Source organism: Bos indicus, chromosome 18 (genome assembly GCF_029378745.1).
Source record: "Bos indicus isolate NIAB-ARS_2022 breed Sahiwal x Tharparkar chromosome 18, NIAB-ARS_B.indTharparkar_mat_pri_1.0, whole genome shotgun sequence".
In the NCBI taxonomy this organism is placed as follows: Eukaryota; Metazoa; Chordata; class Mammalia; order Artiodactyla; family Bovidae; genus Bos; species Bos indicus.
The window spans coordinates 45367622-45381313 of record NC_091777.1 but is presented as its reverse complement, the minus strand read 5'-3'; the positions used below and the strand labels follow the sequence as shown (position 1 = coordinate 45381313).

At 52.7% G+C, this 13692-nt stretch overlaps 1 protein-coding gene across 1 annotated transcript in view; it reads right to left on the bottom strand.

The window, feature by feature from the left end:
* Window positions 1–2780: 2780 nt before the first annotated feature.
* Window positions 2781–13692, bottom strand: part of GPI (glucose-6-phosphate isomerase) — a 28234-nt gene continuing 17322 nt past the window's right edge. The window contains exons 10-18 of the mRNA XM_019978638.2: window positions 7965–8025; window positions 7253–7296; window positions 6986–7138; window positions 5985–6114; window positions 5755–5831; window positions 3755–3883; window positions 3467–3542; window positions 3307–3373; window positions 2781–3189 (exon numbers count right to left, since the gene is read on the bottom strand). Of these exons, the coding sequence (XP_019834197.1) occupies window positions 3057–3189; window positions 3307–3373; window positions 3467–3542; window positions 3755–3883; window positions 5755–5831; window positions 5985–6114; window positions 6986–7138; window positions 7253–7296; window positions 7965–8025 (870 nt within the window). The 3' untranslated portion in view covers window positions 2781–3056. The remainder of the gene's footprint in view (window positions 3190–3306; window positions 3374–3466; window positions 3543–3754; window positions 3884–5754; window positions 5832–5984; window positions 6115–6985; window positions 7139–7252; window positions 7297–7964; window positions 8026–13692) is intronic.

Below are 13692 nucleotides of genomic sequence, written 5' to 3'. Positions count from 1 at the left end.
GAATTCCAGAAGCAGTTTAAAAGCAATCTGACACTGGCATTATTGTGAAGTCCTTGGGAAGAGTCCTTGCATGTGTGAGACTTGGAAGTGTCTGACTTAATTCATGATTTTGTAGGGTTTGGGCCTCCTGACAAACTCACAGTAATCATCAAATGATGATACAGTTGGTATTTGAGGAAATACAGAATGAAGATGTTGAACACTGTTTCAGTCTCACCCAAAGAGCTGTTTGTGATGGTTAATTTTACATGTCAACTTAACCGGGCTAAAGAATGGCCAGATAGCTGGTAAAAACATATTTTCTCTGTCTGTGAGGGTGCTTCAGAAGAGAATAGCACTTGAATTGGTAGACTGAATAAAGATCTGCCCTCTATAATGTGAGTGGGCATTCTCCAGTCTACTGGGAGCTCAAAGAGAGCAAAACGAAGGAGAAAAGATGAATTTTCTCTCCTTCTTGAGCCAGGACAACCGTCTTCTTCTGCCCTTGCACATCAGAGCTCCTGGCTCTCAAGCCTTCAGACTCTGGACCTTAACATCAGTGGCCTCTTCGTTTTCATGCCTTCAGGGTCAAACTGAATTATGCCCCTGGCTTTCCTGAGTCTCCAGCTTGTAGACAGCATATTGTGGGATTTCTCAGCCTCCATAATCATGTAAGCCTCCTCCCATAAGAAATCTCCTTGTTCACCTATATAGAAATATACAGACACATCCTATTGGTTCTGCTCCTCTGGAGAACTCATATACTATTCAAGACTCGCAACAACTGGCAGCCACAGAGTGGACGCTGTAAGAGATTACAGTGGCAGTGATGAGCAAAACCAGGTAGGGCCAAGGGACATGTGGCCAACTGGTGTTTTCCAGGTCCTCTTCCTCCTGACACGAGACGGCAGCTGGCCTAGAACTCAGGGGTCTCACTGCTACAAGATCCTTTGTGTGAAACCAAGTCGGCCTGAGACAGTCTGCCACCAGAATTTTCCTCTCTGCAAGTTTTTTGTGTGTGCTTGCTCTTTTGTAACAGAGGAAGTGCCTTTGCTGGGACTATAGCTCACTTTTCATCAGCTGTATTAAGAAAGGAGGTGGGTTAGCAGGGGTTTCAACAGAGCTTGAGTGTTGAAGAGCCTCTATCACTTCTGCAAAAGTGGGGAGAGAAGTGGACATTCACTCTGGGAATAAAAAAAGAATCTCATTTCACCAATAGGAAGATGAGAAGTGGTGACAATTTCTATTATTTTAGGTGGACATTTGCACCTACATGGTCACTCTACAATCAGGGTATTCCTTCCTTCCATGGGTGCAGTTTGTCCTGACTTCTCCCTATTTGGAGGAAGGAATATGACCAAGCCAGTTCAGTTCAGTCACTCAGTCGTGTCAGACTCTTTACGACCCCATGAATTGCAGCACACCAGGCCTCCCTGTCCATCACCAACTCCCAGAGTTCACTCAAACTCACGTCCATCGAGTCGGTGATGTCATCCAGCCATCTCATCCTCTGTCATCCCCTTCTCCTCCTGCCCCCCATTCCTCCCAGCATCAGTCTTTTCCAATGAGTCAGCTCTTCACAGGACAACTCAAATCCAGGCAGCCCAGAAGATGGGGTCAAGGCCACCCTGATGACAGGGTCGAGGGCAGCAGGGCCTTATGATGGGCAGTAGTTTTCCTGGTTGAGATCATTCTGTGTCATAGTCTAGGGTGTACATCTGGAAAGCTCAGCCTCTAGCCTGCCCATTGGTTCTGCTCATCATTTTTTTAAAAACCTTAACTTATTTTTGGCTAATTTATTTTGGGCTTCCCTTGTGGCTCAGCTGGTGAAGAATCTGCCTGCAATGCAGGCACCTGGGTTCAATCCCTGGGTTGGAAAGATCCCCTGGAGAAGGGAAAGGCTACTCACTCCAGTATTCTGGCCTGGAGAATTCCATGGACTGTATAGTCCATGGGGTCACAAAGAGTCGGACATGACTGAGCAACTTGCACTTTACTTCACTTCATTTTTGGCTCTGCTGGATCTTCGTTGCCACTCCAAGTCTTTCTCCAGTTGCAGTGAGCTGGGGCTACTCTTTAGTGATGCACGGGCTTCTTATTGAGGTGGTTTCTGCTGTTGGGCACAGGCTCTAGGGCGCTCAGGCTCAGTAGTTGTGGCTCCTGGGCTCTAGAGTTTAGACTCAGTAGTTGTGGTGCATGGGCTTAGTTGCCCCGTGGCATGTGGAATCTTCCTGGACCAGGGACTGAACCCATGTCCCCTGCATTGGCAGGCAGATTTTTAACCACTGGACAACATGGAAAGTCCCATCAATTCTTTAAATGAAATTCCTTTTCAGCTAAGTTGGCCAGAAGTATTATTTAATCTTGAATAGAAGTACCTTAAATAGAAGATAAAAGAGCAGTTTGTTCAAAATTCCTTTTTTTTCAATGTCTACCTTATCAAAGGGAAGAATTACTTGAGCACCTGGCCAGGAGTTAGCAGTCACTCTTGATCTGGGCCAGGAATCCACCCAAAAGAGACAAAATCTCGCTGTGGTTTTAAAAACCGTTCAGCAAATACTGTAAGCCTCACCCTGAGCAGTGTAAGAAGACAGAGGAGAGATCCAGCTGCAGAGGCCAAGCTGCCCTCGAGACATGGACAGTGCTCCGCTGCACCCACTCTCTTCTCAAGGGACCATCTTCCAGTGTGGATCTGCTCACCAATTACAGTCAAGCCTCAGTCAAGGCAACCACTCTTCCTACTGGGCACCTTGACTTCTGCAGAGAGCCCATCTCACGACAAAGAGGCTAAGCCCATGACCTCCCTTGTGACATCTTTATTTTTCTTCCTGGTACATGAACAATAAACATAGATGAGAAAAATCAGTTGCACTGAAACACTTCAGCCAACTGTAGAACAGAGAGGGTGTGGACACTGAGAGGGCAGGGGTGGCAATTCCAGACCAGCTTCCCTCAAAGGGCTCGTGGTCCAAGCCCAAAACCAGAGGGTGCTCTGGGCAGGACCGTGCAGTGCAGACTCTGGGCAGGCAGACAAGAAGGACCAGTCACAACAGGGACTGCTGCTGGGCACGAGTTTATTAGCTTCTGGCCTCTCGCTCCTGCTTGATGAAGTTGATCAGCCCATTGGTGGAAGAATCGTGAGAAGTCACTGGGCTGCTCCCGTCAAGCTCAGGTTCAATTTTCTTAGCCAGCTGCTTTCCCAGCTCCACTCTGCCAGGGAGAGGAGAAAGAAGGGTATGAGGAGGCTTCCAGCATTACTAGGGAAATCCACAAGCCAACTAACCTTTGGTAGGCATTCCCTACCCTCCCCTTGAGCCAGCAACTCACCCCCACTGGTCAAAGCTGTTGATGTCCCAGATGATGCCCTGAACGAAGATCTTGTGCTCATACATGGCTGTGGAAGGGGGTACATGTTGAGGGAAGCACGTTAGGGTTCCCCCAGCCCACTCAGACCTACCCCAAGCTGAGACCATCCCCGCTTACTCACCAATCAAGGCTCCAAGAATGAATGGCGTGAGTTTGGTGAACACTATAGAGTTGGTCGGGCGATTTCCTTCAAAGACCTTCAGAAAACACCCACGAATGTCCCCCAGTTAGTCATGGTCCCCAGCTCTTCAGAAGGGAAGCACACCCTGCCCAAGGCTGGGGTGGGCAGGTCCGTGAGGACAGCGCCCCCTACTGTGGACAGGACAGTGCTCCCCGGCCACGGCCACACGACTTTATCCTTCCAACTCCAGGATGCCACCCCAAAGCCCACTCCAAGAGAAGCACTGACCTTGTGAGGCAACAGCTTCTCAAAGTCCTCTGGACTCCTTCCAGCAGCCTGTAGCTCCTTCCGGGCCTCCTCTGTCGACTTCCCCCTCATCAGGGCCTCAGTCTGGGCCAAGAAGTTGGCCAGGAGGATCTGATGAGAGAGACATCAAGTACCATCGTGATGAGAGAGACATCAAGTACCATCGTGAAGCACGTGTGAGCTTCAGGCAGACAGATGAGACTGCCTGGCACTGCCCAGTCGGGGTTAGTCTCAACAGTTGGGGTTAGCCCGACTGCCTCCGACTCGAGAGCTTATTTGGAACAAGCGGGGACAACAGAGCACATCCAAGGACACCAGAAACTAGCTAATGACAATAAGTACCCTTCAGGGACTATACTACTTGCTGAGGGCCCTTTTAAGAACTTTACCAATGTCTATCTTTTAAGACCATGACGGGCAGAGGCATCATCTCTCTTTTCTAGCTGAGCCTCAGTCTCTTCAAGTCAACAGCACTGAATCCCAGCCAGAGGGACAGAGGGGAAGAATCAGAATTCAAACCCAGGACACCGAATCCAAAGCTTGTGCCCACAGTAACCTGTGCTACTCTGCACACCCGAGATAAGGCAGGAGCAGTCCTCTTCAAGGACCCTTGTCTGGAGTGGGGTGGTTTTCCCCTTGCTGTCATGGCAGACAAGATCTTAAATCCCTGATCTTTGTCCCCTGCTATTAATGCCTGTGTACACAGCATGGCAAAAGGGATTTGGTAGAGAGAGGGATTTGGAGCTAAGGTTACAGACCTTAAGATAAGGAGATTATCTGGGTGGGCCCAATGTAATCACATGGCCCTTAAAAATAACAGAAGGGGAAGGCAAGTGAGTCATCCTCTGACATGCAACTGAAGAGGCAGGACAGAACTGAAGCATCAGAGGGACTCAGCCCACCCCTGCTGGTTCTGAGACCAAGAGCCAAAAGGGTTTCTAGAAGTTGAGCATGGCTCCCAGCTGTCAACAAAGAAACCGGACCTTGGTCCTACAACCATAGGGAAATGGTAAAACTCAACATTCCAAAAACAAAGATCATGGCATCTGGTCCTGTCACTTCATGGCAAATAGATGGGGAAACCGTGGAAACAGTGAGAATTTTATTTTGGGGGGCTCCACAATCACTGCAGATGGTGACTGCAGCCATGAAATTAAAAGACGCTTGCTCCTTGGAAGAAAAGCTACGACCGACCTAGAGAGCATATTAAAAAGCAGAGACATTACTTTGTTGACAAAACTCCATCTAGTCAAAGCTATGGTTTTTCCAGTAGTCATGTATGGATGTGAGAGTTGGACTATAAAGAAAGCTGAGCACTGAAGAACTGATGCTTTTGAACTGTGGTGTTAGAGAAAACTCTTGAGAGTCCCTTGGACTGCAAGATCAAACCAGTCAATCTTAAAGGAAATAAATCCTGAATATTCATTGGAAGGACTGATGCTGAAGCTGAAACTCATACTTTGGTGACCTGATGCGAAGAACTGACTTCTTGGAAAAGACCCTGATGCTGGGAAAGACTGAACGCAGGAGAAGGGGATGACAGGATGAGATGGTTGGATGGCATTACCGACTTGATGGACTAGAGTTTGAGCAAGCTCCGGGAGTTGTTGAGGGACAGGGAAGCCTGGTGTGCTACAGTCCATGGAGGTCACAAAGAATCGGACACGACTCAGCGAATGAACTGATAGGGAAATGGATTCTGCCAACAATCTGAATGAATGATGAAAAGGCTGCCTCCAAAAAGGAACATAGCCCCGTGGACACCCTGACTTCAGCCTGAGACCCTGAGCAGAGACCCAGCAAGCGTGATGGACTGGGGCCCAAAGAAACCAAGACAATAAATGAGTGTTGTTTTTAAGCCACTAAGCTTGTGGTGACAGGAACAGAAAACTAGTCGCTGCTGACTAACGCAGCAGTCTTAAGAGGTCTGGGTGTGATGTGAATCTAAGACAGCTGAAAAGGGTCAGGAAGAGTGTTTTTACCTTGTGATGCAAACCGTTCCTTATGGGGTGCTGGCTCTGGACCGGGATGAGGAAGTCGCAGGGTATCATCTTGGTACCTGTGAAGGGTACAGCGCTCACTCAGGTACCTACCCCCGCCATGGGAGCCACCCATATGGTCTCCAGGGGAACCCTCATCTGATGGAGGGGGCTCTGCCGGCAGGCCCTCCCCATCCCCAGTAGCACTTCTGCGCAGGCCAGATGGGCCCTACCTTGGTGGATGAGCTGGTAGAAGGCGTGCTGGCCATTGGTCCCTGGCTCCCCCCACACAATGGGGCCCGTCTGGTAGTTCACGCGGGTGCCAGACTTGGTGATGTACTTCCCATTGGACTCCATGTCACCCTGGAACAGGGCCAGAAACCCAGCCCTCGATCTGCAAGTCTTGCTCTTCACACACCATCCCCAAAACCTGCCTGGGACACACCAGGCGTGCCTGCTCTGCCCCGTGAGATATCCACAGGCACGATCCTTTTACGTCCTCACCTGGGAGGGCAGAGGTCACAAGCATTTTGCTTCTGACCCATGACCAGGAGAAGGTAAGAATGGAGGTCCAGGGAGGACCCATGACCAGGAGAAGGTAAGAATGGAGGTCCAGGGAGGACCCATGACCAGGGGAAGGAAGGTATGGCAGTACAGGGAGGACCTTCCTAAGAGCAGAAACTGGTCACAAAATCTTTAAGTGATTTCTTAAGGCAGGCTGGGGTCCAGGCTGTACTGTATTTGAGGGCCATCCCCCCAACCAGACTCTGGTCTTGGGGGGGCCTCAGCCCCTCCTCCAGTCACAGAATCTGCTGCTTCAAGGGGGCTGTGGAGATTCCAGGGGCAGAGGGCTGTGAGGGGCCCAAAGAGGCACCACAGACTGGGTGTAAACTTGCTTTTCTGGAGGGAGACAAAGGCAGTGCAAACTACAGGGGTCCCAGGCTATGGCCCCAGCCTAACAGGTGATGTCCAAGAAAGAAGTGACCCGGGTGAGGCATATGCCCTGAGTCACGCCAGAGCCTGACCAGCCAGGACGCCATGACAGCCAGTCATGGCCCTCCCATGGTAGCCCAACTTGACTGACATGGATCCTGGTTACGGAGATTCACCATGAGAGGGGGAGCACAGGTGGGCCTTGGACATGCCTGAGGCTAACAGGGGGAAAGGCCCTAGGAGGAGAAGTAACCTGGGCTCAGGGGGCCCCTGACCCAAAGCCTGGCTTGGCAGCTGGTACCTGCTGGAAGTAGGCAGCAAAGCGGTGCAGGTACTGATCATAGGGCAGCATGGCGTGCGTCTCACACCCAAAGCAGTTGATGTACCATATGCCCAGCAGAGCCAGCAGCACGGGGGCGTTCTTCTCCAGGGGCGTTGTGCGGAAGTGCTGGTCCTGCAAGGAGACCAGGGTGGACAGGGGCTCAGCAGCTGCTGAGGGGGAGGGAGCTGCACCAACCAACATGTCTCTGGCCAGTGCCTGCTGGAGAACTCGGGCCTCAGCACTTACCATCCAGTGAGCTCCTGAGAGCAGCTGCTCGAAGTTGTCAAATCCTGCAACACAAAAGCCGCATCAATAGAAATGATCGTGCCCTGTGCCTCCACCTCATGCGAAGAGTTGACTCATTGGAAAAGACTCTGATGCTGGGAGGGATTGGGGGCAGGAGGAGAAGGGGATGACAGAGGATGAGATGGCTGGATAGCATCACTGACTCGATGGACGTGAGTCTGGGTGAACTCCGGGAGTTGGTGTTGGACAGGGAGGCCTGGCGTGCTCTGATTCATGGGGTCACAAAGAGTCGGACACGACTGAGTGACTAAACTGAACTGAACTGAACTGTGCCTCCAGGCCATGGACACAGCTTCTTATAGAACCAGGAGAAGGCTGGAGGGGGAGCCAGAAGCAACAGGATCTGGGAGGACAAAGGCCTGTGGAAAGCCTGTCTAATCAGAGTCAGTCCTGAGCTCAAAGGCAGCTGTAACTCCACCTGGCATGGGGAATGAGACAGACCACAGTTGTGAGGGGCAGGGAGAAAGGCCAACCTGCAAATACCAAGGGTCACTCGGCCTTTCCCATCTGACCTGGGAGAAAGGGTCCCATCAAGGGCAGAGAAGCCAGCAGCCTGAGGGAACAAGAGGGCATCTGGGGACATGAGCCCCCACCCCTACCTCAGACTGCAGCATCGTCTCCCAAGACAGAGACATAAAACACACACACTCACCCACGTGCAGGGCAATGGAGAGTCCGATGGCTGACCACAGCGAGTAGCGGCCTCCCACCCACTAGAAGAGACAGGAAAAGGCACTGAGGAGAGGTTGGCACACCCCGCCCCCCCTCCCTCCTGCCAGGAAACTTGTCCCCAGGAGCCATGCTCTTCTACAGGTGCAGTTCCAAGGGCCTGGCCCAACCCACCTCTGAGAAGCAAGACAGCAAGCCGGGTGCTGGCAGCTGTTGGGCTGACCAACAGCACTAACTACACATGGACTGGCCAGAGCCACAGACTCAACCCGAGACCTTACTGTGGCTGGTCCGGCCTCCCCCCAGACACTGCCAGACCCAGGCCTCATACCTGAGCAAGGTCTGCCCTCCCCAGACACCGACAGACCTGGGCCTCATACCTGAACCAGCTCCAGCCTCCTCAGACACCGACAGACCCGGGCCTCATACCTGCACAGGATCGGCCTCACCAAACAAACAGATCCAGGCCTCCATACCTGCACCAGGTCTGGGCTCACCAGACACTGACAGACCTGGGCCTCATACCTGAACCAGCTCCAGCCTCCTCAGACACCGACAGACGCGGGCCTCATACCTGCACAGGTCCGGCCTCCCCAGACACCAACAGATCCGGGCCTCATACCTGAACCAGCTCCAGCCTCCTCAAGACACCGACAGACCCGGGCCTCATACCTGCACAGGATCAGCCTCACCAAACAAACAGATCCAGGCCTCCATACCTGCACCAGGTCTAGCCTCACCAGACACTGACAGACCCAGGCCTCATACCTACACAGGATCGGCTCCCCTAGACACCGACAGACCCAGGCCTCATACCTGCACAGGTCCAGCCTCCTCAGACACCGACAGACCCGGGCCTCATACCTGCACAGGACTGGCCTCCTCAGACACCGACAGACCCGGGCCTCATACCTGAACCAGCTCCAGCCTCCTCAGACACCGACAGATCTGGGCTTCATAGCTGCACCAGGTCCAGCCAGCCTCCCTAGACATAGACAGACCCAGGCCTCATACCTGCACAGGATCGGCCTCCCTAGACACTGAAATACCCAGGCCTCATACCTGCACAGAATTGGCCTCCCTAGACACCGACAGACCCAGGCCTCATACCTGCACAGGTCTGGCCTCCTCAGACACCGACAGACCCAGGCCTCATACCTGAACCAGCTCCAGCCTCCTCAGATGCAACAGACCCAAGGCCTCATACCTGCACAGGTCCGCCTCCTCAGACACCGAAAGACCCAGGGCCTCATACCTGCACAGGTCCAGCCTCCTCAGACACCAACAGACCCGGGCCTCATACCTGCACAGGTCCGCCTCCTCAGACACCGACAGACCCAGGGCCTCATACCTGCACAGGTCCGCCTCCTCAGACACCGACAGACCCAGGGCCTCATACCTGCACAGGTCCAGCCTCCTCAGACACCAACAGACCCGGGCCTCATACCTGCACAGGTCCGGCCTCCTCAGACACCGACAGACCCAGGGCCTCATACCTGCACAGGTCTGGCCTCACCAGACACCGACAGACCCAGCGCCTCATAGTTGAGCCAGGTCTGGCCTCCTCAGATGCCAACAGACCCAGGGCCTCATACCTGCACAGGTCTGGCCTCACCAGACACCGACAGACCCAGGGCCTCATAGTTGAGCCAGGTCTGGCCTCCTCAGATGCCAACAGACCCAGGGCCTCATACCTGCACAGGTCTGGCCTCACCAGACACCGACAGACCCAGGGCCTCATAGTTGAGCCAGGTCTGGCCTCCTCAGACACCAGCAGATCCAGTGCCGAGCCCACCTCCTTGGACACTGACAAATCAGAACCCCATACCTGTGTCTAGTCATGCCTCCTAGGACATCAACAGAACCAGTGACTCATACCTGTGTCCAGCCTCCGTAAACACTAACAGACCCAGCACCTTCTACCTGTGCCCATGCTTCCCTGAACAACGAAAAACCCAGCACCTCCTACCTGACTGTGGCCCTGCTCCTCAGGCCCAATGCCTCATACCTGGGTCTAGCCTTGACTCTTCTGACAGGAGATCCAGTGCCTTGTACCTGAGCCCATCCCCGACTCCCAGGCTGTACTGACAGACACAGCTCCTACCTGTGCCAGCCCTGCTTCCTGGGACACTGACAGGCCCAGCAGCTCATACCTGGGCTTGACTGATCTTCAGCCTCAGCCCAAGCCAGACCGAGACCTACCATCCACACTGTGTCCTCCCATGCCACACTGCAGATTCCACTTTGTATCATCGGAATCCTCAGAGCTCCAATCACATCTTCCTAACAACTATTTATGGAGTACCCACCAAGTTCCTAGCATAGGCAATGCCAACAATCCATGGGGGTGAAAGATATAAATGAAACAACCAATAATGAAATGCCAATAAATGTGAAAATGAGATAAAGTGCTTAGAAGACAGGAATACAGTACTGAAACCAATAATGAAAGGACTCTGAAGGTGCTTCAGCCTGGATGTGAAGAATGGGCAAGTACTACTCAGGGAAGCACAGAGGGAGGAGGATTCCGGGAGCAAGAACAGCAAATGCAAAGCTTCTGTGGCAAGAACAGCCTTTCTCAACAGTGAGAGAATTAAGCCCCACAGAAAATGCTTTGAATGACTTAGTTTCTCCATACTCCCAAGGTTGATCCAAGGCTAGCATCCTTCCAGATGCAAAAGAGAGGTGCTAATTCATTATATCCAATGGCTGCCCTGGGGCATTAGGATTTAATTCTCTCCTGAAAGCCCGCTGAGAAAGGCTGGGCAGGAAAACGGGCAGCACAATTTTGAAGATGAAGGAAGGAGTCATAAACTGGTGGGCAGAAGCGGAGAGGCAAGGATGGAGAACCAAGAAGTCTGTAGGTGAGGTGAGAAGGGAAGCAGGAAACCACACGGGAGCCCCAGTGTTCGTCCAAAGAGTGACGTTTCCCTGGAAGGGGGTGGTGCGGATGCATAGCACTGATTCAGGATGTTAATTAAACAGGATGAATTGGCACAATGAGAGGATCAAGAGTGAGAGGATCAGACGTTTCAGCTTGGGTAATAAAGATGAGTATGATGGGGTTCTTTACTTAGAAAGGCTCTGGGTTTGGGGGAACCTGATCTGACAGTCACAGTCCCACAGACCACACTATGCCTGACGGAGGCTCTCAGATCTCACCCAATAGACTCAAACCCAGAAACTGGACTGAATAGACGGCCAGGGCTCAGACTGACAGATTCCAGGCTGCTGACCTTGGCTGAGGGCAGGGTCTCAGACCTGACTTTTGTTTTGGGAAGAGCCCAGCAAAGCCAGTATCTGATTTGAGCCTCTGAAACGTCAAGCTGCAGACACAGATCGCTAGACCTCACCTTTACCTGCAGCGAGTGCAGAACACACCTTAAAGATGTAGCAGTCAGTTCTAAGTTCTGAGCCTCACGAGCCTCAGATCCCACCTTCTCCAACCAGGTATAATCCAATCTCTTTCCATACTTGGTTAGTTCAGACCCTGCCAACCAGACCCCAATGTGACAGACTGGTTACAGATCCCCTGGCCTCCACAACACTGCCCATCACACTGGACCAGGGTGCTAAGGACAGGTGGCTGATGTGGCTCAGCATATTCTACCTCTCCTACCTGAACCCAAGGGCTCCACAGACCTCCCCAGGCAGACCTAGGTATACATACCTACGATCACTCTGGCTTTCCCTCGATGACAGTCCACGCTACCCACTTAAGTGTCCTCATCGATCCTACCATTGGGGGTCCCACCTGTGTCTGAGTCACCTTCTCAGGCCTTACCAATCACACCAATTATGTATTTCTGGGCTAGATCTTGCCCCATTCATTTCATCTAACAAGTCCAGGGATGCCAACTTGTACCTGAACCCTGGGGGCAAAAACCCACCTAAGATCATGTTTATATACCTCTGCCCATGTGACCCTGATCCTTAGGCCTTCTCAGGACTACACTTGGCAGACCAGCTTTGCCTTCCTGCCTCTGACCTGGGCTCCTGAGAACACACTTGCTGGGCCAGCTCTGCCTACCTGTGCATGACCCTGGATCCTCTGATCATACCTAGTGGACCAGCTCTGCATACATGTACATGACCCTAGATCAGACCATACCTAGGGGACCAGCTCTGCCTGCATGTATACGACCCTGGCTTCATGTGCAGTACCTAATGGACTAGCTCTGCCTACCTGTACGTTACCCTGGACCTTCAGACCCTACCTGGCAGACCAACTTTACCCACCTGTACATGACCCTGGCTCCTCGTGCTGTGCCTTGTGAACCAGTTCTGCTTACCTGGCTTTAACTCGGAGTCCTCAGGTCATACCGACGACAATTCTGCCTACCTGAATGTGACCCTGTCTCCTCAGACCACACTTAGTAGACCACCTCCGCCTATACGAACTTTACCCTGGATCCAGTCTATACCTGGCCCATGAGCTCTGCCTACCTATACGTGACCCTGGGTCCTCAGATTGCACTTGGTAGACCAGTTCGGCTTACCTGTACTTGACCCTGGTTCATCAGACCACATCTTATGGACCAGCTCTGCCTACCTGTACATAACCCTGAGTCCGCACGTAGTGGGCCACCTCTACCTACCTGGACCTGACCCTGGCTCCTTTTGCCATACCTACCAACCAGATTTGCCTACCTGCCTCTGACCCAGGCCCCTCAGAACACACTTGCTGAGCCAGCTCTGCCTACCTGTACATGCCCCTGGATTGTCAGACCATGTCTAGGGAACCAGGTTTCATGTGCTATACCCAATGGACCAGTTCTGCCTACCTGGATACTACCTGGACCTTCAGATCACACCTGACAGCCCAGCTTTGCCTACCTGTGCTTGACCCTGGCTCCTCAGACCATACATTATGAACCAGTTGCACCCACCTGTACATGACCCTGGCTCCTTGTGCTACCAAGTGGACCAGCTCTGCTTACCTGGGCTTAACCCTGGATCCTCAGACCATACCTAGCAGACCAGTTCTACCCACCTGACCATGACCCTGGCTCCTCAGACCACATCTTATAGACCAGCTTTGCCTACCTGTACGTGACCCTGGGTTCTGAGGCTGTACCAAGCGGGCCAGCTCTATCTCCCTGTACTTGACCCTGGCTCCTTGTGCAAACCAGCTCAGCTTACCTGCGAGTGACTCCACCTCCTCAGATCTTACCTAGTGGATTAGCTCTGCCTACCTGTGCTTGATTCCGGGTCCTCAGACCATACCCAGCAGAACAGTTCTGCCTACCTGTACGTGACCCTGAGCCCTTGTGCTGTACCTAGCGGACCAGCTCTGCTCACCTGTGCACTTGACCCTGGCTCCTTGTGATACACCGTGTGGGCCTACCTGTGCTTGAGTCCTCAGGCCATATCTAGCAGACAGTTCTGCCTACCTGTACATGACCCTGGATCCTCAGACTGCACTTGGCAGACCAGCTCTGCTTACCTGTACACAATTCTGGACTCTCAGACCATACCTGGCAGACCAACTCTGCCTACCTGTGCTTGAGCCTGGATCCTCAGACCATTCCAAACAGACCAGGCTCTGCCTACCTATATGCCCCTGGTTCCTCAGGCTGCACCGTGTGGGCCACCTCTACCTACCTGTTCTCAACCCTGGCCCCTTGTGCTGTACCTGTGCTCTCACCTGTGCTTGACTCAATCCTTGGACTATACTTAGTGGACGAGTTCTACCTACCTGTGCTTGGCCC